Consider the following 23,296-nt stretch of genomic DNA (forward strand, 5'->3'; position numbering starts at 1 on the left):
GAGAAAACAACAGATACAAGCAAGAATAAAGTCAAAAATAACACCTATGTGGTCGAAAATAAGAAGAAAATCGATCTGATGTGAAGGGTAAAGCAATTTGTTGAGTAGTTATTGTTTGTACTGTATAATTGAGTGAGAAAGAGAAAAGAGCTAGAAATCGAAATTTGAAATGATGAAATATTTTTTTTGTAAATGGATGATTTATATGGGTTAATTTGTATTTTGGAAAATAATGACAAGTTTTAAAAATGTTAATTTGGTCCGAATTAATCTTAATTATTTTTTAAAATTATAAAGATATGCATAATTTTTAATCCCCTTATCTTGAAATTGCCAAAAAACTCAATTGAAACTGTATTGACGCTATGAACTCACCCCTGATCCTAGATTAATCAATTTAGGTATATGAACTTAATTGAAATTGTATAAAAATAAATGTTCAACCTGTTGCATCAGATATGCATCTTTGTAAATTATCAAATAGATTAAGTAATCTATGCGACAGATTACCTATCTGTTGTGAATTATTAAATGGATTGTCACATGTCGCAACAGATTATCCATTTGCTGTAAATTATCAAATAGGTATTGTCATATGTTTTATTTAACCCTATGAGAACTCACCCCTAATCCTAGATTAATCAATTAAGGTATTAGTTGAACATATGAGGTAGTAAGAATCGGTTCAGCTCAAAGTGATCGATCGACGACTCTATTCGAGAGGAACGCAACACCGTCTCATCATAAAATTACCAAAAGACTCAATTGAAGTTGTAGTTGACCCTGTGAGAACTTACCTCTGGTCCTAGATTAATCAATTAAGGTATTAGTCTAACATATGAAATCAATTGAAATTGTATAAAAAAAAATGTTCAATCTGTTGCAACAGATTAACCATCTATCGTAAGTTATCAAACAGATTAAGTCATTTGTTGTAATAGATTACTCAATCATTGTAAATTATCAAACAGATCATGTCATCTATTGAGATAAATTACCCATCTATTGTAAATTATCAAATGGATTGTCACATGACGCAATAGATTACCCATCTATTGTAAATTATCAAATATGCACTGTCATAGGTTGTAGTTGACCTTATGAGAACTCACCCCTGGTCCTAGATTAAACAATTAAGGTATTAGTTGAACATATAAGGTAATAAGAATCAGTTCAGCTCTGAGTGATCGATTGATGATTCTAGTTACGAGGAATGTAATACTATCTCATCATTTAATTGTCAAAAGACTCAATATAAGTTGTAGTTGACCTTATGAGAACTCAGCCCTAGTCCTAGATTAATCAATTAAGGTATTAGACTAACATGTGAATTCAATTGAAATTGTATAAAAATAAATGTTCAACCTATTACAACAGATTAACCATCTGTTGTAAGCTATCAAATAGATTAAGTCATTTATTGCAATAAATTACTCATCTATTGTAAATTATGTCATCTGTTGCGAAAGATTACCCGTTTATTGTAAATTATCAAATAGATTATTACATGATGCAACAGATTACCCATTTGTTGTAAATTATCAAATAGGCACTGCCATATATTGTAGTTAACCCTATGAGAACTTGTCCCTGATCCTATATTAATTAATTAAGGTATTAGTTGAACACATGAGGTGATAAGTATTGGTTCATCTTAGAGTGATCGATCGACGACTCTGATCAGGAGGAACGCAACACCATCTTATATGCAATTTCCAAAAAACTCAATTGAACTTATAGTTGACCCTATGAGAACTCACCCCTGATCCTAGATTAATCAATTAAGGTATTATTTGAACATATAAGGTAGTAAGTATCAGTTCAACTCAGAGTAATCGATTGACGACTCTGGTCGAGAGGAACGCAATACCGTCTCATTATTCAATTACCAAAAGAATCTTTGACCTTATGAGAACTCACTCCTGTTCCTAAATTAATTAATTAAGGTATTAATATAATATGTAAAATCAATTGAAATTGTATAAAAATAAATGTTCAACCTGTTGCAACAGATTAACCATCGGTTGTAAGTTATCAAACAGATTAAGTCATTTATTACAACAGATTAGTCATCTATTGTAAATTATAAATTAGATCATGTCATCAATTATGATAGATTATATATCTGTTGTAAATTATTAAATGGATTGTCACATGGTGTAATAGATTACCTATCTGTTGTAAATTATCAAATAGGCGCTGCCATCTATTGTAGTTGACCCTATGAGAACTCACCCCTAGTCCTAGATTAATCAATTAAGGTATTAGTCTTATATATGAGGTAATAAGAATCTGTTCGGCTTAGAGTGATCGATCGACGACTCTGATCAGGAGGAATGCAATACTATATCATCATTCAATTGCTAAAAGTCTCAATATAAGTTATAGTTGACCCTATGAGAACTCACCCCTGGTCCTAGATTAATTAATTAAGGTATTGGTCAACATATGAGGTAGTAAGAATTGGTTAAGATCAGAATTATTGATGACTCTAGTCTGGAGGAACACCATACCATCTCATCATTCAATTATCAAAAGACTCAATTGAAGTTGTAGTTGACTCAAAGTACTTCTTAAAAGGCCTCCAAAGTCTCGCATTGCAGTAAACAATGATGGAACCAATAGAAATTCCCCTGGTCCAAATTTATATGGATGGGTTGCTGGAGGAAACTATTATACAACAGTAGATGCTTGGGAGAATACTTGTGCAGGATGGGGGAGGTTGAGAAGGACATATATCATCTCATACCTTGTTTAAGAGGAAACACAGGGTAGGAAGAAAAGTGTAGAAAAATTAGCTGATGAAATTGACAAGAAAAATTAAAAAACTGGATGAGCTGCGCATGTGAAAGTATATCCAAAAATGAAAATCCATCAGTCGTCGAAGAAAAATAAAAATGGTCAAGAGGACTGGAGCTGGTCACTTTGCTAGAGACTGTAACTAGCGAGCGTGGCCTCAATGAAGACCCGTAAAATATAGGGCCAAAACTCTAAGGAAGCAGCTTCACGAGCATGGAAGGTGGTAATATTGTCGTTTAGAATTGAAACTTGAACCACCTACTCCTGAATTAAAAATACGAGATCGAGCCAAGGTGGCAATTTCTCAAGTTAAACTTGCATCCCATGCCTCCTGTTTATGACTCTATTAAGGTCAAAGGTAGTAAAAACAATAAGGTATGGGATTTCTGCCCAAATTTAGACCTTTTTGTTTCTACTGTCATTAACCTGGTCATAGCCACAAACAGAAGGCATGACATGAAAATTAGACTTCTAAAATTGACGCCTTGGCTTTCCTTATTTTTTATTCAGGAGTTGTTGGTTCAGGTTTTAATTCTGACCGACAATCGTACCAATTTCCTATGGTTGCAAAGCTTCTTCCTTGGAGTTCTGGTCCTGAACTTTGTGAGAGTCTTCATTCAGGCCGTGCTCTCTAGTTTCATTCTCGAGCAAAGTGTCCAGCTCCAGTCCTATTGACCATTCTTCTTTTTTCTTCAACGACTGACGGATTTTTATATTTGGATACACTTCCACATTTGAAGCTCGTCCAGTTTTTTCGTTTCTCATGTAAATTTTATTGGCCAGATTTGCTAGAAGTTCCTTACTTGCTTCCCTGTATTTCCTCTTAAACAAGGTATGAGATGATATATGCCTTTTCCACCTCCCCCTTCCTGCACAAGTATTCTCTCAAGAACTTTCTGTTGTATAAAAGTTTCCTCCAGCAATCCATTCATATAAATTTGGACCAGGAGAATTTCTGTTAGTTCCATCGTTGTTTGCTGTAGTGCGAGACTTTGGAGTCCTTTCAAGAAGTCCATTAAGTCATTTAACTGGGTCTAATCACTATTGGATATTTATACTGCCGCCAAAAACTTAAACCCTTCCCCAAACTTGACACAAAAACATGATCATAGACCGTCATTAAATTATAATAGGGTATCAACATCACCATCTTGGAACCCTTTAGCCTTATCAGTTCGCACCTATCAAACCAAACTGTACAATGCAGGATCTTGTTCGAAGGATCAATGTCTAATCAATAAAAAACTCCATTCACAAAATCATTGCACTTTATGTGTGTCTGTCATGGTAACCTGGTCAATAATACATAACTCCCACGCATGAAAGTGGATCCATTGCATGTACTTTATTCTTCCTACCCCATTAAGAGACAATGTTGTTTATTCATCTTTACGTATATGATGACTATTAAAAAAGAGGTGTGAAGAGTCATGACTTTTTTATCTTAACACATTCAAAACAGCTGATGAATCAAAATCTCCATTTATTGCTACTGATGATTAGCTGTTGGAAGAAATCAAACATCTCCTCCAACATATGGTCCATTTGTCGCAACAGATAATCCATATGTTGCAACAGATGGTAAATCTGTTGCGATAGAACAGACATTTTTTATTCATTTGAACACATGTGATGACTATTAAAAATGAGGTTAAGAGTCGTGACTTTTTATCTAACACATTCAAAATAGCTGATGAACCAAATTCTCTATCTGTTGCAACTGATGAATCAACTGTTAGAAGAAATTAAAATATCTCATCCAATATATGGTCCATCTGTCGCAATAGATAATCTATATGTTGCAACAAATGTTGCAACAGATGGTAAATCTGTTGCAATAGACCAGACAATGTTTATTCATCTGCACACATGTGATGACTATTAAAAAAGAGGTAGTGGTGACTTTTTATCTAACACATTCAAAATAACTGATGAATCGAATTCTATATCTGTTGCAACTGATGAATTAGCTATTATAAAAAATCAAAATATCTCCAAAAGATGGTCCATCTGTCGTAACAGTTAATACATATGTTGTAATAGATGTCTCATCTATTGCACATACAGATAATTTATTGCAATAAATGGTAAATCTATTCCGACAGATGAACGATCTGTTGCAACAGCTCAATAATAATGGTTGATATCAAGTCTCAAAATCATTTTGAAAAGGTGAGAAACATTAATGTAAAAGAAAAAGTCATGACTTTTCACAGAAAATAAAATTCCACCAGATTAAATGTAATTACTACAATGGAGTTTAAGAGTCGTGCCTTTAGGCCTGACACATCCAAGATTCAATCCTCTGTAAATAGGTCCCTCCTTTATCTTCATTCTACTAAACTTTATTTATTTCTTGCATTATTTCTTTTCGTGTGATATCTTCAACCACTTCTGTTCAAAGAGCATATTCCTTTCTTATTGAGGTAATTTTTTTTTGGTGTAAATCTACCAGTTGGTAGTATACGTTGTATTATATTTGGACTTTTTTCTTTATATTTGTCAATTCATGCGTGTTCTAGATATGGCTGATCCTATTTGGGACATTGCTATTTGCGCGACACAGTGCGGGAACTTCAGAGGCAGGTTAATGACCTGCAGAGAGAGTTGGTTGCCGTAAGAGCGACGATGTTCAGAGAGATGCAGAGGATGATGCGGGTCCTGCTGCTGCGAGTTGATTGGCCGGCTGTCATTAATAATGATGATGATAATAATAATAATAATTAGAATTAGAATGTGTTTTTTCTTTTAGCGTATGTATTTTAATTTTTCTAGATCTGATCTATACCTAATGCATTTTATTTTTTGTTAAATGAAAAATTTATATTTAGTCTACTTTGGCTTTTTAATTCTTATTCAATTTTCATTCTGTCTATTTTTTCTAAATATACATGTAATGTAATGCCCCATGTACATAACATGTCGATGGTTGGAGGCAAGGAGCAATTTTGAATCCAGTAGCAATAGCAATTTTGACTATTGAGTTATTTCAACAGATGGATCATGTGTTGGAACAAATAGGTCATCGGTTGGGTTACTGTCAACAGATTTATCATCTGTTAGAGGAAAATATTTCAGTTTGATGGAAATGTGTTGTGTTCTTCCGGCTAATGTCCATCTGTTGCCACAGATGGGTAATCTGTTAAAAATACTTGTGGTCTGATGTATTATTTAGTTCATGTTTTACCTCTTTTTATTGGTGCACAAGTTATTAAAAAGGATATTTTATATATAATAAATGATAACACTACATCCACAACAATGATTTAAATATATAAAAGTCCACCACAAACAACAACACAAGTTTTTGCAACTACAACGATCATGGTGGATTACGATCTGGGCATATAGTTCTTTTGTGGCCAGCACGCTTACATACGGAGCACTTATTTCTTCTTGATGAAAATGATTCTCCAACTCCACGCTTCCTCTTAAATGATTTTCTTCTCGGTTTGATATTGCTTGGGTCAATATATGAAAGGGGTATTAATCTCCCCATAAGCTCGGCAGGAACAACTCAAGATTCTTCGGAAGGCACAGGAGTAATATGTCCACTGTATGCCATTTTATATTTTTCCAACAAATATAATTGAGAGGAGTTCTTGTAAACTTTAGCTCTATATTTATGACCGTATTAAGCTCAAAGCGCTGCCATAGCATGTGGACAGAGTATTTTGTCTAAATCAAAAACTCTGCATGTACAAGATCTTGTTTGAAGATCGACCGTGGCAACATCACTATGATTGGTGATACTGAATTTGTAATCTGCTATTTTATGAGATAATAACCTTTTCCCCAAACTGACGTTCGTTGATATTATTTTTTCAATTTTGAGAATAAATCGGGTTCTTTTTTTTGGGCACTTGAACTGCACACACCTTTCGTTAAAAAAATTGTCATACTTCTTGCTTATTTTTTCAAATATAACCTTGATGGGAAATTCTCTTTCATTGCTAGATAATGAATTCACTGATTCATCTATGTTTGATGTTATAAGATTATACCAATACAAAAGAATCACTTAGTACGGCAACATACTAAACTTGTAACTCAAACAAGACATTAAATTCATAAGAATATACTTATCTGCCGTACAGAATGTCCTGTCCGGCTCCATCTCTCGAAATCAACACGTAAGAAATTCTGCTACCTTGAGATTCACATCCGTTATTTGATTGAAATGGTCTAAAAACTCCTCTCTACTATATGCTTTAATTACTCTGTAAAAAAGGGTCACGACCCTTTTGTTGTGATAGTCCGAATATTCTCTTCAAGATGTCTTATGCAACAACCAAAATAAGCTAAAGTGAAGAAAAGTGAACCCATCTTTGAAATACATGGATGCCTATCTGAGACAAAACACAACTCTTCGGTATCTTCGACGCAGCTTCGTGGTTGTTCAAAAAAATCCATAAGAGGCATCACATTCCTTGTTCGCTACATAAAAAGCAACAAGAAAGATGTGACTCTCTGCATCCTGTACCACCGCCGCTAGCAGAACTCCATTATACCTGCTACTCAAGAAGGTACCGTCGACGGCTATGCCTTTTCTCAAATGTCAAAAACCTTGAATACAAGCACCATAGGATATAAAAAAGTACTTGAACCTTCTGTTTTCATTAAGATGCAATGTCATCTTACTTCCAGGATTTGTGGACTCAATCGTGTAACGGTAGGCATCCAGGACTGCATACCCATTCTCGTATGTTCCCCTAACCAAGTCCTTGGCAATCCCCATGGCTATATATATCTTTCAATAACTGACCAGGAAACCCAATTCTATAAGGATTTGATTGGCCATAACTCTTGTTGAAGGGCCTTTACCATCGGGAAAGCTACTCCTGAAATATTCAGCGAGGACCTTTGTCATGGTGAGGATTTTGGCCCGAGATGTGCTCTAAACCACATATGTGATGATTTTCATGTTTATGAATGACGAATATGTCAGAACTTGTGTACTTCACCGCTCTCAACCACCACTTATAGTTCGAATTAGTACATTTGAAGCAAAAGACACTGCTCGAATTAATCACCTTCTTTATTCTGAAATCTTTTTCAAGCAAGAAATAAACAAAGTGTTAGATAGTTCATTCTTGTCCTTTAATGACATTCCAATAAAAAAGTTAGTCCCATCATCTTGAAGATTTCCCATCATCTTGAAGATTTCCAGACTGTGTCAATTGAGAAGAACTACACATCGTATTGGTCGCATCAACGGGCGTAGGTGTTTGATCATTATCTGGAATATTCATGTCTAGATCATCCAACCTATCATCAAAGATGTCTTGTTTTTCTTCTTCTTCTTCTATGTTCTGGTTCTTATTATCTCTCATCTTTTCAACCACGTACACCCTTAATACTGGCCTGGATGAATCACTAAGATAAGTATGCAATCGAACCTGATCGGTTATCTTGAAAGGCAGTACTCTCTGATTTTCAAAGGAGTTGTGCATGTAGCTAATGATGAGCTTTTTCGATTGACACTTCAATCCACAATAACTCATGATTAAGTTCACAAAATTATCATACGAAACATCACTTTGGACTGTCATAGCTATCTTCTCTAGCATTTCACCCTCCTTCTAACACCATACATATCGATTGCTCTTCTCGACCCATTGACCATGACAATCCACCCCTATTGTTATTGATCCGTCCATTAGTGGTACCTAAATAAAGTCATTTGTTAAAAAAAGTTGATAGCGAATTCATAGTGTTGTAAATGAATCCCAACAGATGTGTAATCAGTTACAACAGGTAAGTGATCGATCGCAACAGATTACTTACCTGTTGGGATTCATGTTATGCTCGTGAAGCTGATTTCAACAGATGAGTCATCCGTTGTAACAGGTGCATCAGATGTTGCAACAGACTATATATCTGTTACAACAGATGAAGCGACTGTTGGGATACATGTTACAATACTAAATCACCTTTGAAGTTGATTCCAACAGATTAGTGACATATTCCAAAAGATAATTAACCTATTGCGACAAATGACTTACCTGTTTCAACAGACTGTAATTTGTTGGAATCGACGTCAGGTTCTATCGCAACAAGTTATTAATATGTAGCAACAAATATTTACCGTCTGTTTGAATCAAGTTCAGCTAGGTTACAATAGGTTAGTTATATGTTGCAACATATATTTATCACGTTGCACCAGATAACTAATCTGTTGAATTGAGTTCAGGTTCTGTTGCAACAGGTTACTAATCTGTTGAAACAAATATTTATCACTTTACACCAGATAACTAATCTGTTGCAACAGATGGGTCATATGTTGCAACAGATGACCCATCTGTTCGATTCATGCTACGGCCTATAGAACCATAAACATGAATCCAACATATCAGTCTTTCGTTGAAACAGATGTCTCATCTGTCGCAACAGATAATTTATCTGTTTAAAAAGATGGCTCTTATGTTGGATTCATGATCGGGTTCTATCCATTATTGGAAAAACAACACAATAGCAGTTACCCAGATGACATATTCAACTAAAAATCATAATTTGACTTACCAAGGTCTCCTATGAAGTAATACCAAAGTGGAAAGTGATGTTCGAAACAAAATTTGACCTAAGAAATTTGTCAAATAGCAATAGTAGCGGTAACAACAACAACAACAACAAATGGTCAACAAGAAGAAGATGAAGATGATAATGAAGTAGAAGATGATGATAATGAAGCAGAAGATGATGAATAAAGCAGCAGCAACAATGAACAACAATAATCGCTAAGAGAGAGAAAACAATAATGGATGAGAAGAGAGAGAACAACTCTTTTTTTTCCTCCGTTTCCCGTTATATTAAGTAAATATTTGATTAAAGTATAAATTTAAAAACTTGTGGATTATTTTCAAACTTCCGCAACTTTCTTAATCTATATTAAAATAATTATCACCTCCACCTAATAATTAAACTTGTGTCAGCTACACTTCTATTTTGTCATATAGCTCAAAGGCCCAAGTGACTTAATATTTTTACAGTACAACTAATTTATTGCTTTCCGAAGTGTTACATAATCAATTGAAATATCATTGGAGTTGTGTCTTTTCAATACTTTTGTCATGTCTATAAATAGAAGCAAAATCATGCATCAGTAATTGTAAATCAAGGACTTTTTCTAGATCTCGCATTGCAGTTGAAGGTTGTTAACCTCCATCTTCAGCTACTTCCATCACAACTATGGCTCCAGGTAATGAATGTTCTCTAGTAATAACTTAAAACTTTTACATAAAACACTACATACAGTTAACATGATATCAGAACATGTAAAGGTCTTGAGTTCAGTCTATATATGACATTGATCATCAACAAACAGAAATGTTTCTCTGTTTGTCGCTGCCTAAATAATCATATTTTGCGTAAAGGAAGTGTTGCAAATTGAAACAAGATACGAACTAATCAAAGAAGGTTCAACATGTACTATATATGCATAAAAGTTATTTTTAATCACGTAAAAATAGCATTAAAATAGTATAATTTTCCGTCAAAGTGGGTTCAGATGAACCCTTGGAGCAAAGGTAGCCAGGATTTTCATTGATGAGGTTTAGAAGTAAATATACGAACTAATTGAAGGGAGTTCAACATGTACTATACATGCATAAAAAATATTTTTAACCACGTAAAAATAGGATAAAATAGTACTATAATTTTCTGTCGAAAGGAGTTCGGATGAATCCCTTGGAGCAAAGGTAGCTCCGCCACTGTGTGTTATGATCCTATTGCAAGGTATGCTACTTGGAGGAGATGATGTGAGGCTTACATAACCTTGGCGCTACCTTATAGCCATCTTTTGGGGTTTGGTTCGACCTGGTTTGTATCAATGGTATTAGAGCCACACCTGACACCACTCGTGTCCACTATGCCATGGAGGCGCCTGGGCACCTGATTTGAAAAGGGTACCTGAGAGAGAGCTACCCACTTGTGCTAGAGGGAAAGCTCGGTATGGAACTTTGAGTCCACCTTGGGCTCTCTCATCTTAATAGCCTGCTTTTGGGGTGTGATTCGCGTATCATATATCTAATTGTATGTTTTTAGAGTGCACACAATTTTAACTTGTTGGTTTCTTGTTTTTTTATTTTTTGGTTTGAGTTGGATATTTGCTGATGCTTAGAATATGAATTTCTTGTGTGTAGGAATAGCACAAGAGCGTGAGATTCAAAAGAGTTATTGGATCGAGCAATCTGCTGGACTTAAATTGGAGGCAATGATGCATGTGCATGATTGTGATGCATCTGATCTTGATAAAGAGGATAGGCATGAGGTATATATGATTCTTTCTGAATAAATGTTTCCATGTTTCTTGTTGATGTTATAGTTTCATACTTAGTTTGAGTGTGGAACCTAATTAATCTACACCGGATTGGTTCTTCCAATTTACCAACAGTGTGGGGGGGGTGCAAGGGCAACCAGATGCACTAAGCTCCTGCTATATGTGAGGTCAAGGGTCTATTGTGCGCAGTGTGAGTCTTTGTCCTCTCTACTAGTCACAAATCCTGGATCAAGATTGACAATCTGTTACTTTTTCATGCCTGTTTCTAGGGTTCATTAGGTAAAGTGTTGTATAATACTGATGGTTAACTGGTCAGAAAATAAAGAAGAAGAAATAACTGAAGGATTTAAAGAAGTTCTGTCAAATCGACATCCTGGAGGCATTAACAGAGAGTTCTCCACTATGAAAAAGAATAAACAGTACTTTATCCCAAGTACAATCCACTTAAGGACCTCACAAATGTTTCCTAAACGCACAGAGTCAATAGGCCCAAAAGATACATGAGAATAGAATAGGATTTGGAATCAGATCATGTGACCACGCTCAAATTGCGCTAGGATTGCACAACTCTCTGAGGTTGCTTAGCAGTCGCCCACTGGTTGCACTAAGCCTCTGCTACCGGTACATATTCCCATTTTTTCTCCAAATTTGATTGCAAGTTGAGCATTTTGGGGTCGAACCACAATTTGGACCCACTGGAGTTCAAGACACAGTCAACATGCAGGGTTTAACTTGCATGATTATACTAGCTTTTCTAGCATCATGGAAAACTGGTGCACCTTCAGAATTGTTATTCAGTTCCTAGTGAGAACTGCAAAAGAAGTTGGGTCTGCTAAAGATTCAATGAGTTTCATCTAGTAATTTTATTTGACCCATTGTTCCCAAGCATTTTTCTGATGCATTCAGCTTAGTTCTTAATTATATTTATCAGAGGCTTATTCTGACGTGATAATGAGCTTCAATAATTGGCAGAGGGATTTTGATCCAAAACCAACTAACATTAACTAAGTTCTGTGGTTATGCATGGTGGTTTATTTTTAGTTTTTGACTGATGTATTTTTCTTATTACGACCTCCCTTTTGGAGGTTAAGATCTTTGAGTTAATTTCTCAAAAAGGTTTAATTATCATTTTATCATGGTTCATTTTGTGAATTCACAAGATGTGCTGTAAGAAACTGTATTGGCCAATCCACTAAACTATTTGTGATTTGTCATGTAGGTGCTTTCATTGCTTCCGTCATATGAAGGGAAATCCGTGTTGGAATTGGGTGCTGGTATTGGTCGTTTCACAGGAGACTTGGCCGAGAAGGCTGGGGAGCTTGTAGCAGTGGACTTTATTGAAGGAGTTATTAAGGAGGTTTGTGGATTTTTCCGTTTTGACGTTTGAATTTTCTGTTTCTGTTATATGAACCTTTGAATGAGTTGGTTCATAAGATTCACTTGTTGCTGCTGCATGCTAAATAAGTGATGACAAATTTAGTGAATGGATTTTCATATACTTGTTTATCTATTAATTTGCTTCCTTGTAGAATGAAAGCATCAACGGGCACCACAAGAATGTCAAGTTTATGTGTGCTGATGTGACTTCACCAGATTTGACGTTTTCACCTGAATCTGTGGACTTGATATTCTCTAACTGGCTACTGATGTATCTTTCTGATGAAGAGGTAACTTTTTCTAATTTGTACCTGCTTCCTGCATGAAAAGTTCACTAAGGATACACACAATAAAAATTGATGGCCAGCAAATTATTTGTGTAGTTCAAGTCTAGGAGGCATGACACCATGCCTATGACATGGTGAGTGTAAAAAAGAAGGCATACCCAAAACTTTAACAGCCTATCTTAATAGGAGGAAGTATGGCAGATACATACTAAACTTTGTCAACTGACACCTTATATTTGAAACACACGATTGGTCCATGTCATTTTAAGGTCATGCCTGTTAACTTCTGCTACAGAGTCTGCATCTAACAAGTAACCTGCATGTGCATATATCTTAGTCAAAGTGTAGTCTCTATGCTAGATCTTGCTTGCAGAAGGATGGTTGAAGATAAATAGTGTGCTATACGTTGTAACCTGGAATCTATCCTCCACCTTCGTCCACCCATAGTTTTTGTAACTGGAAAATATCATCACTGGCTGTAAGGAACTACAGAATTTGTCTAAAAGTGTTCCCAAAAAGCCTATATGAGTCATTAAACCACTTTCCAAATGTAGATAGGAACATCTATTATGGATGATGATTAGAGTTAAATGAATTTCTTAGGATCTCTCTTGCTCTTCGTACATTTGTCTTGAATTTCTTATTTGACTGATAAATGCTTAATATTTTAAACTATTTTTTTTGCAGGTGCAAGACCTTGCAGAGAGAATGATGACATGGTTGAAAGTTGGGGGCTATATATTTTTTAGAGAGACATGCTTCCATCAGTCAGGAGACAACAAGGGAAAGAACAACCCAACTCGCTATCGGGAACCTAGATTCTATACAAAGGTCATTTAAAAAGTATTCTGATCTTTTTTTTCCCAGTAAATTTTCCTGAAAAGAAAACAATTTCTTCTGGGAAATCCTTGATAAACAATACTTTCTGCAAGTTTATAAAGAATTTCACAATTAGTCTGCAGCATTATTCAAGTCTTAAGTGCATTGTAAGTTAATGGCGAACACTCTAGTTACCACATTGTTTAGTAATGTTATTCAAGTCCTTTCTTTATGACAACATAAAAGATCGCTCGAAATTAGTCACATGCTTTTTCTTTGCTCACCTTAAACTACTTGACTATGTTGTTTGATTATCTTCTTCTGATTGTAACTTAATGCAGGTTTTCCAAGAATGTAATGCTGGAAAATCATATGAACTTTCTCTCATCGGTGATAAGTGTATTGAAACTTATATAAGAAACAAAAGGAATCAAAATGAGGTATGACTTTTCTATCGTCATTACCTGTTTTGTTAGCTATTATTCACATGACAATTAAATCAATGTATTCTTGCTGCTTGTGACTTGCAGATTTGCTGGATATGGCAGAAGGTTCGTTCTGAGGATGACAAGGGATTCCCGCATTTCTTGGACACTGTTCAGTACAAGTCTAATGGCATAACAGGAGGAATTGGTATGCCTCTTGGATTGAGCCTCTTTCGCTATTCAAGTCCCTAACTCCATTTGTGTCACTTCATGCAATATACTTAAGGATCTATAATTATTACTGTGAACCTGAAGATACTGAAACAGTTCATTTCTCTGGATTATCATTGCGGTATTCTTGTTAGGGTTCCTTCTTTCCAGAAGCAATAATTTAGTCCAGAATTTATCTGGTATTTGATTATTTTCTATTTGTATTTGTATTTGTGTGTTGGAATAGGACAAGAGCGTGAGATTCAAAAGAGTTATTGGATCGAGCAAACTGCTGGACTTAAATTGGCGGCAATGATGCATGTGCATGATCTTGAAGCATCTGATCTTGATAAAGAGGATAGGCATGAGGTATATATGATTCTTTCTGTATAATTGTTTCCATGTTCCTTGTTGATGTTATAGTTTCATACTTAGTTTGAGTGTGGAACCTAATTAATCTACACCGGATTGGTTCCTCCCATTTACCAAAAGTGTGTGGGGGTGCTTTGCTTGAGACCCCTTAGTAGCAAGTCTTTGTCTCTAAAAAGGGAAACCAGATGCACTAAGCTCTTGCTATACGCGGGGTCCGGGAAAAGATTGGATTACAAGGGTCTATTGTGTGCAATGCAAGTCTTTGTCCTCTGTACTAGTCACAAATCCTGGATCAAGATTGGCTATCTGCTACTTTTTCATGCCTGTTCCTAGGGTTCATTAGATAAAGTGTTGTATAATACTGATGGTTTACTGGTCAGAAAATAAAGAAGAAAAAATAACAGAAGGATTTAACAAGTTCTGTCAAGTTGACATCCTGGCGGCCTTAATAGAGAGTTCTCCACTATGAAATAGAATAATAACACATTATTCCAAACTACAATCCATTTAAATACCTCACAATTGTTTCCTAAACGTACAAAGTCAATAGGCTCATAAGATAGATGAGAACATAATAGAATTTGGAATCAGATCACGTGACCACGTTCAAATTACGCTAGGATTGACAACTCTCCGAGGTTGCTTAGCAGCCGTGCACTGGTTGCACTAAACATCTGCAACCGGCACAGATTCCCATTTTTTCTCCAAATTTGGTTGCAAGTTGAGCATTTTGGGGTCGAATCACAATTCAGACCCACTAGAGTTCAAGACACAGTCAATATAAAGGGTTTAACTTGCACGAGTATACTAGATTTTCTAGTATCATGGAAAACTGGTTCACTTTTTCAGAATTGTTATTCGGTTCCTAGTGAGAACTGGCAAAACTGGCAAAATAAGTTGGGTCTGATGAAGGTTCAATGAGTTTCACCTTGTAATTTTATTTGACCCATTGTTCCCAAGCATTTTTCTGATGCATTCAGCTTAGTTCTTAATTATGTTTATTGGAGGCTTATTCTGAGGCTTATTCTGACGTGATAATGTTAATCCTGCATATTATATGCAGCTTATTTGCGTAGGGAATTTGAGCTTCACTAATTGGCAGAGGGATTTTGATCCAAAACCAATTAACGTTAACTAAGTTCTGTGGTTATGCATGGTGGTTTATTTTTAGTTTTTGACTGATGTATTTTGCTTATTACGACCTCTCTTTTGGAGGTTAAGAACTTTTGAGTTCATTTCTAAAAAGGTTGTATTATCATTTTATCATGGTTCATTTTGTGAATTCACAAGATGTGCTGTAAGAAACTGTATTGGCCAATCCACTAAACTATTTGCGATTTGTCATGTAGGTGCTTTCACTGCTCCCGTCATATGAAGGGAAATTCGTGTTGGAATTGGGTGCTGGTATTGGTCGTTTAACAGGAGATTTAGCCGAGAAGGCTTGGGAGCTCGTAGCAGTGGACTTTATTGAACGAGTGATTAAGGAGGTTGGTGGCATTTTTCCTTTGGGACGTTTGAATTTTCTGTTTCTGTTATATGAACGTGTGAATGAGTTGGTTCATAAGATTCACTTGTTGCTGCTTCATGCTCGATAAGTCATGACAAATTTAGTGAATGGATTTTCATATACTTGTTTATCTATTAATTTGCTTCCTTGTAGAATGAAAGCATCAACGGGCATCACAAGAATGTCAAGTTTATGTGTGCTGATGTGACTTCACCAGATTTAACGTTTTCACCTGAATCTGTGGACTTGATATTCTCTAACTGGCTACTGATGTATCTTTCTGATGAAGAGGTAACTTTTTCTAATTTGTACCTGCTTCCTGCATGAAAAGTTCACTAAGGCTACACACAACAAAAATTGATGGCCAGCAAATTATTTGTATAGTTCAAGTCTAGGGAGGCATGACACCATGCCTATAACATGGTGAGTTTAAAAAAAGAAGGCATACCCAAAACTTTAACAGCCTATCCTAATAGGAGGAAGTATGGCAGATACATACTAAACTATGTCAACTGACACCTTATATTTGAAATGACACGCTTGGTCATGCCTGTTAACTTCTGTTACAGAGTCTGCATCTAACAATTAACCTGCATTTGCATATATCGTAGTCAAATTGTAGTCTCTATGCTAGATCATGCTTGCAGTAGGATGGCTGAAGTTAAAATAATGTGCTATACTGGAATCTATCCACCAGACCACCACCTTCGTCCACCCGTAGATTTTGTAACTGGAAAGTATCATCACTGGCGGTAAGGAACTGGAGAATTTGTCGAAAAGTGCTCCCAAAAAGCCTATATTAGTCATTAAACCACTTTTCAAATGTAGATAGGAACATCTATTATGGATGATGATTATAATAATATATGAATTTCTTAGGATCTCTCTTGCTCTTCGTACGTTTGTCTTGAATTTCTTATTTGACTGATAAATGCTTTTAACATTTTAAACTACTCTTTTTCCTTTTTTGCAGGTGCAGGACCTTGCGGAGAGAATGATAACATGGTTGAAAGTTGGTGGATATATATTTTTTAGAGAGACATGCTTTCACCAGTCCGGAGACAACAAGGGAAAGAACAACCCAACTCATTATCGGGAACCTAGATTCTATACAAAGGTCATTTAAAAAGTATTCTGATCTTTTTTTTTCCCTGAAAAGAAGAAAAAAAATCTGGGAAATCCTTGATAAACAATTTCTTTCTTCAAGAATTTTCACAATTAGTCTGCAGCAGTAGTATTCAAGTCATAAATGCGTTGAAAGTTAATGACGAACACTCGGTTACCTCTTTGTTTAGAAATGTTTATTCAAGTCCTTGTTTTATGATAGCATAAAAGATCGCTCGAAATTAGTTACATGCTTTTTCTTTGCTCATCTTAAACTACTTGACTATTTTGTTTGATTGTCTTCTTCTGATCGTAACTTATTGCAGGTTTTCCAAGAATGTAATGCTGGAAAATCATATGAACTTTCTCTTGTCGGTTATAAGAGCATGGAAACTTATGTAAGAAACAAAAGGAATCAAAATGAGGTATGACTTTTTTTATCACCATTACCTGTTTTGTTAGTTACTATTCACTTGACAATTAAATCGGTGTATTCTTGCTACTTGTGACTTGCAGATTTGCTGGATATGGCAGAAGGTTCCTTCTGAAGAATGACAGGGAATTCCAACATTTCTTGGACTATGGTGCTGTTTGAACAACTTCTTCAAGAAAATAAAATGTACTATGGTATGGTACTGGTTTGTCATGTTTCATAATGTAACATACTGTATGGTATGCTATTGTATATAATGTAACGTACTGTATGGTATGGTATTGTATATAATATAACGTACTGTATGGTATGGTATTGTACATAATGTAAGGTATTGTATGATATGGTATGGTATTATATTGTATCGTACAATATAATGTTTGGTCGGACTGTATCGTTCACTATTGTTTAATAACAGTTTTATTATTTGGATTATTTAATAGCAGTTTTATTATTTGGTTTGACGGTATGATACTGGTAACTGATAAGTTTACTAAAATGTCCTTAATTATTATAAATGTTAAATTTATCAATAATTGTTAATAAAATTTAAATAATTATTTTCTTGCTAATTTATCACAAATTATGCCATATAAATATATTAAATTGTTAAATTCATCTAAATTTTGACAAAATCAATACAAGAGTAGATCAAAATAAATATAATCAGCTTTATTTTTTATAGTAATAAATTTAATTTTCTTTTGGTGTTTTGAAGCGTGACCACTAATGACAAGTACGGAGTTTGAATGTACCTTTTGTGTATGCTACAGGTATGTTCAGTATGGAATATAAAAAAAAAAAAGAATCTAGCAAAAGAAATTGTTTTTTACTTATTTTCTTGTGCTCGTTACGTAAATAAAAAAATATTTTCTAAAAATATTTATATATATTTAATACAAAACAATGAGTATGAATAAGATAGGGGGTGGGAGGTGATGGAGGCGTAAGAATATTTTTTTGGAACTTTTGAAGAAACAAATTTTAAAAATAAAAAAATTGGTGCGAGAAAGGTTGCTAGTAAGTGGTGGGGGAGGGCTAGAGATGGATGAGGATTGGAATAAGAAAAAGTTTTAAAAATTTTTTTAAAAAAAATAATTTTTTTTAAGAAAATTAGGCTGGGGATTTGATAAGAGGTAGGGTCGGGATAGAGATAGAGGTGGGACAAAGAAAAATTTTAAATTTTCTTAAAAAGAAATTTAACAAATATTTTGTTTTAGAGGGAGGGGCGTGGCTGGTGGGGTGATGTCAAGATAGAAGGAGGAGTTAAATAATTTATGATAAGAGTGAGAGTAGTGATAGAAGGTGGAGTTAAATAATTTATGATAAAAGATAAAGTAGTAATAATCATGCAAAATCATCAATATAAACATGGTTCTCTTAATAATACCAAATCATACCATGCAAAATCATCATTCAAACAATATGTATGTAATCAATTAATGGTTCCCATCAAGATTTAATTACCTTATCAATTTAATTATTATATATTTTATTGTGTAACATTTTCTTATATCAGTAGTTTATTTTATAGTAACAAGTAGCCTAACTAATTTCTAGGTTACTAGACATGTAATAAAATTCTTTTTGCAAATACTTTTTTTGAAAATCAATGTATCACTTTCCATCATCGATATATGTGTCTTGATAGGGAAAAATATTTTTCAGAGTAAATATATCAGCAAATTGGAGTGTGTTTTAATAAAAGTATTAGACATCAACAAATGGGAGAATTTTTAAGTGAATAATAATATTATCGAATTATTAGTTGCACCACATAATTTCTAATTAAAAAATAAGATAATTGTTAGAATAATGACTTTAATAAGTGTTTTTCTCCTTTTGATGAAAAATATATTTTAACTGACCAAAGATCAAAAAATAATTTTTTCATAAAAATAATTCCTCCATTTCTTTTTAGTTTTCATAGTTTCAAATTAGGAAACCGAGTCAAAGATTATAAGAAATTGATCAACTATACCTCCCGTTGATTTTGAGCTCAAAAATATCCTCATCGTTACTGAATTGACTCTAATCTTGTTCCAACTCATCTTCTACCTCTTCCTCACCTCTCTCTCCATTGCTCGGCCATAAAGAATTACCAAAAGCATAGTCGCCGGAGTGATCCATTTGCCGCCGTCAACCGAAGACGAGGCCGACGAGCCGCTAATAATAATAATTCTCCAATGTAGATAGCGGAAATTAAAGATACATAGGATACATATAAGTTTTAACCGGATACGTATTTCTTTTGTCTATGTAAATTAATACTTGGCGGATATGTATCTAACATTGTTACTTTTGTATATTGACCATTTGATAATGTCCGACGATACTATATATTTATAAAATAAATATATTTGTTGTAAAATCTAACACTATTTTTTAGTGATTGTTATAAATACACTTCTATAATAAATTTTTTCATAAAATTGATTTTAGCTTAGGATTCTTCGAGGGATAAACAAATATGTATATGAGTTGATTGGTTAAAAGAATCAAGATGTAATAGGTATAAATTCTCGTGAGCTTCAAGAAAGTCTCAAAACATATCAATTTGCCAGAAGATAAAACAAACTAATAGCAACTCTTATATTATTTGAACGTCAGAATAAAACCACCTACATAGAATCCTACATTAAAACAAACGAACTATATTAAATCAACTAAAACTTAAAAACAAGAAAAACTAAAGCAAAAATTAAACGATAAACCTACCAAACGGGCCGGGCTGGCCCGTTCTGGTCTAATAAGCCCAGCTCGAAAAGACACCCCGGCTCGGTGAGCCCCCGGGCTACAGGGCTGCCAGTCTCAGGCTGGGCTATTTTTTTGACAGATTTGATTAACTCGGCCCGGTCTGAACTCGGAACAAACCCGCCGGTTAACCGACCCGACAAGTTTTTAAAAAAAAAAAATTGAAAAAAATGAATGTTGGGCTGCAATTTGCCAATTGGACAGTTGGGCCCAACGACATTATAGCCGTTTGGAGCTGCCAATGGCCATGTGGCCTAAAATATTAAAAAAAAAAATCAAATTATTTTTAAAATTTAAAAATTTCCTATAAATACCCTACATTTTCAAATCATTTTCGACATAATTCTCATTCTCTCAAATCTCAATCTCTCTCAAATATTTTAATTATCTCTTAAAGTGCTCAATTTTATTTTTTAATTTTGCGATTACAAATACAAGTGGAAGTTTTCTAAAGTCGCAACTTTTGGATACTTTCAAAATTTGGTATTGTCGATTCATTTCTTACTTTCAATTTTTTTAATTAGTGTATTGATTGTGAATATTTATTTTTATTATTTTTGTGCATTGTGAATATTTTTTAGTTTGATTTATATTATGGATAAATTAAGAAACAGCGGTGAAAGTGTCAAAAAAATTTATCCCAGAAGTGGTAGTGGTAGTCAACCTTTTGAGGAAGAAATATGTGTAGGTGTTCACGCTATGAATTATGCAGAAGTTCAGGAAAATTATGGTATAGAAGAAGAAAATGAAGTAGATGCGATTAATTTAGATGAGGATGATGAAATTATTGGTGAGACACCCGCAGTAGAAAATGTTAATGTTAGATCTGAATCAGTTAATCTTCCCTCCAGTCCTCCTCGTGCCCCAAGAGGTCGTAGAAAAACTAGTATTGCATGAAATTTTTTTCGAAAATAGAAGAACAAACTAAGGTGCAATTCAATATTTGTGAAATTATATATGGGCATAAAAGAGGAGGCATTACAAAAGCTTTTAGATGCTAAAAATAAGGTACAATGCAAAATAAATAAAGGATCAATTAACTAGATTGTGAATATATGAGCACAAATTTGTGAAATTATATATGAGCATAAAAGAGGAGGCATTATCAAAAGCTTTTAGAAGGACAAATTAAGGTGCAATGCAAAATAAATATTCACAATTAATTCACAATTGCTTTTGATAATGCATCTAACAACAAGACTGCTATTGACAAGTTAGAAGGTGACCTTTCTCTGCCGTTATATGAAATATTTCATGTAAAGTGTGCTTGTCATATATATAAGTTAATTGTAAAAGATGACCTTGAATTTTGTAAGCTTTATATTCAAAAGGTTCGGCTTGTTGTTGGCTTTATTCAAGGAAATAATCGAAGAAGTAAAGTGAGAGAATTTAAAGTTAGATGTGAACAAAATGGACTTAGACCGATATTAATGCCAGAAGAATGTGATACTAGATGGAATGCTACTTATACTTATTTAAAAACTTGTCTTGCTTATAAAGTTTCTATTATAATGACTTTTAATTAATTTTATGGTTCTTTTCCCGAGTGTTTGCTACATGATTCTGATTGGGCTGCAATTGATGATGTTGTTAAGTTTTTGAAAAAAATTTATATAGCTACGGTTGAATTTTTCGGTGCTTATTATCCTACTGTTTACAATATTTTAGCTTATTTAGCCGACATTTCTTGTTTGCTTAAAGAATATAAGAATAAAGAAGTGTTGGTGTTATGTTTGTTAAATTTAAAAAGTATTTTTATCCGCTTCCCCTAATTTAATTGGTTGGTGTTATACTAAATCCATGTATGAAATATAATACTATGTGCGACTTTAGTTCTATTATTTATAATTCCTTAGAGATAGAGCCTGTAGAAAAACTAGATTTATTTACGGCTATGAGTGATGCGAACATTTACATAGAAGCATTATATAACCATTATGTCGATTTACTTGATGTAGTTGTACGACAAATATCACTCCAACTATCACTCCTCAAACTCTCGAGGAACCATCATCTTCTAAAAAATTGGCACATAGTAGTTTTCCTGATTACTTTTATGATTTAAATGTTTGGGATAAGGTTTCTCCTTCAACATACAGCACAAATTATCGGGAGGAGCTTAAGTATTATCTTTGACGGCTGATAGAGGATCGTAGAGAAATGATCAACGAATTAGATTGGTGGAAGAATAATGAAAGACGATATCCTCTGTTTTCAAGATTAGCCAGAGATATATTAAATGTTTCAATGTCAACTGTTGCATCGAAGAGCGCTTTTAGTCAGGGACGACAACAGGTTGGAGACAACCGACACTCATTGGGAAGCAATGCTATGAATATTCTAGTTTGCCTTAGAAATTGGATTAGAGCGGAATGAAGAAACCAAGGAAAGACGAATAGAATATTGAAAAAATTCTGACTTCAAGGGAGAACTCAGCACAATCAAGTCCAATGCATTATTTTGCCCCCATTGATTTTGACTATCATATGGTATTTCCTATTAATATTAACATGAACGAGTCGGAAAAAATAATGCGAAATTTATAGATATTTCATTCATGTAAATTATAAGTTTTGGATCATTTTTCAATCAATAAAATACAACATTCATTCACTCCTTACTTTGTAATTTTTTACATTTAAATTGAATTTCTAGTTTGAAATAAATACGTTTAATATATTACTATGAAACTTTACACTAAGTAATAGACATAACAAACATATATACATATATACACACAAGTGATATTTAAAGTAATCTATATATATATATATATATATATATATATACACACACACATATATATATATATGTATGTATGTATATTATTTCAAGTGATATTTTAAGTAGTATATATTCTACATAGATGTCTATATATTTTCTATAGACTAAAATAGTATATATTTAATGTGTATATGTTTTTAAAGTAGT

General features: G+C 34.0%; 1 protein-coding gene across 1 annotated transcript; it reads left to right on the forward strand.

The window, feature by feature from the left end:
- Positions 1-9,834: 9,834 nt before the first annotated feature.
- Positions 9,835-18,046, forward strand: LOC107855422 (phosphoethanolamine N-methyltransferase 1). Its single transcript, XM_016700437.2, is given in 14 exon segments — positions 9,835-9,997; positions 10,941-11,068; positions 12,297-12,434; positions 12,607-12,744; positions 13,429-13,572; positions 13,902-14,000; positions 14,091-14,193; positions 14,443-14,564; positions 15,917-16,054; positions 16,228-16,365; positions 17,048-17,191; positions 17,505-17,603; positions 17,695-17,727; positions 17,729-18,046. Coding segments are annotated over 14 exon segments (1,479 nt in total). The 5' UTR covers positions 9,835-9,987; the 3' UTR covers positions 17,774-18,046.
- Positions 18,047-23,296: the final 5,250 nt, after the last annotated feature.

This window comes from Capsicum annuum, chromosome 6 (genome assembly GCF_002878395.1).
Source record: "Capsicum annuum cultivar UCD-10X-F1 chromosome 6, UCD10Xv1.1, whole genome shotgun sequence".
In the NCBI taxonomy this organism is placed as follows: domain Eukaryota; kingdom Viridiplantae; phylum Streptophyta; class Magnoliopsida; order Solanales; family Solanaceae; genus Capsicum; species Capsicum annuum.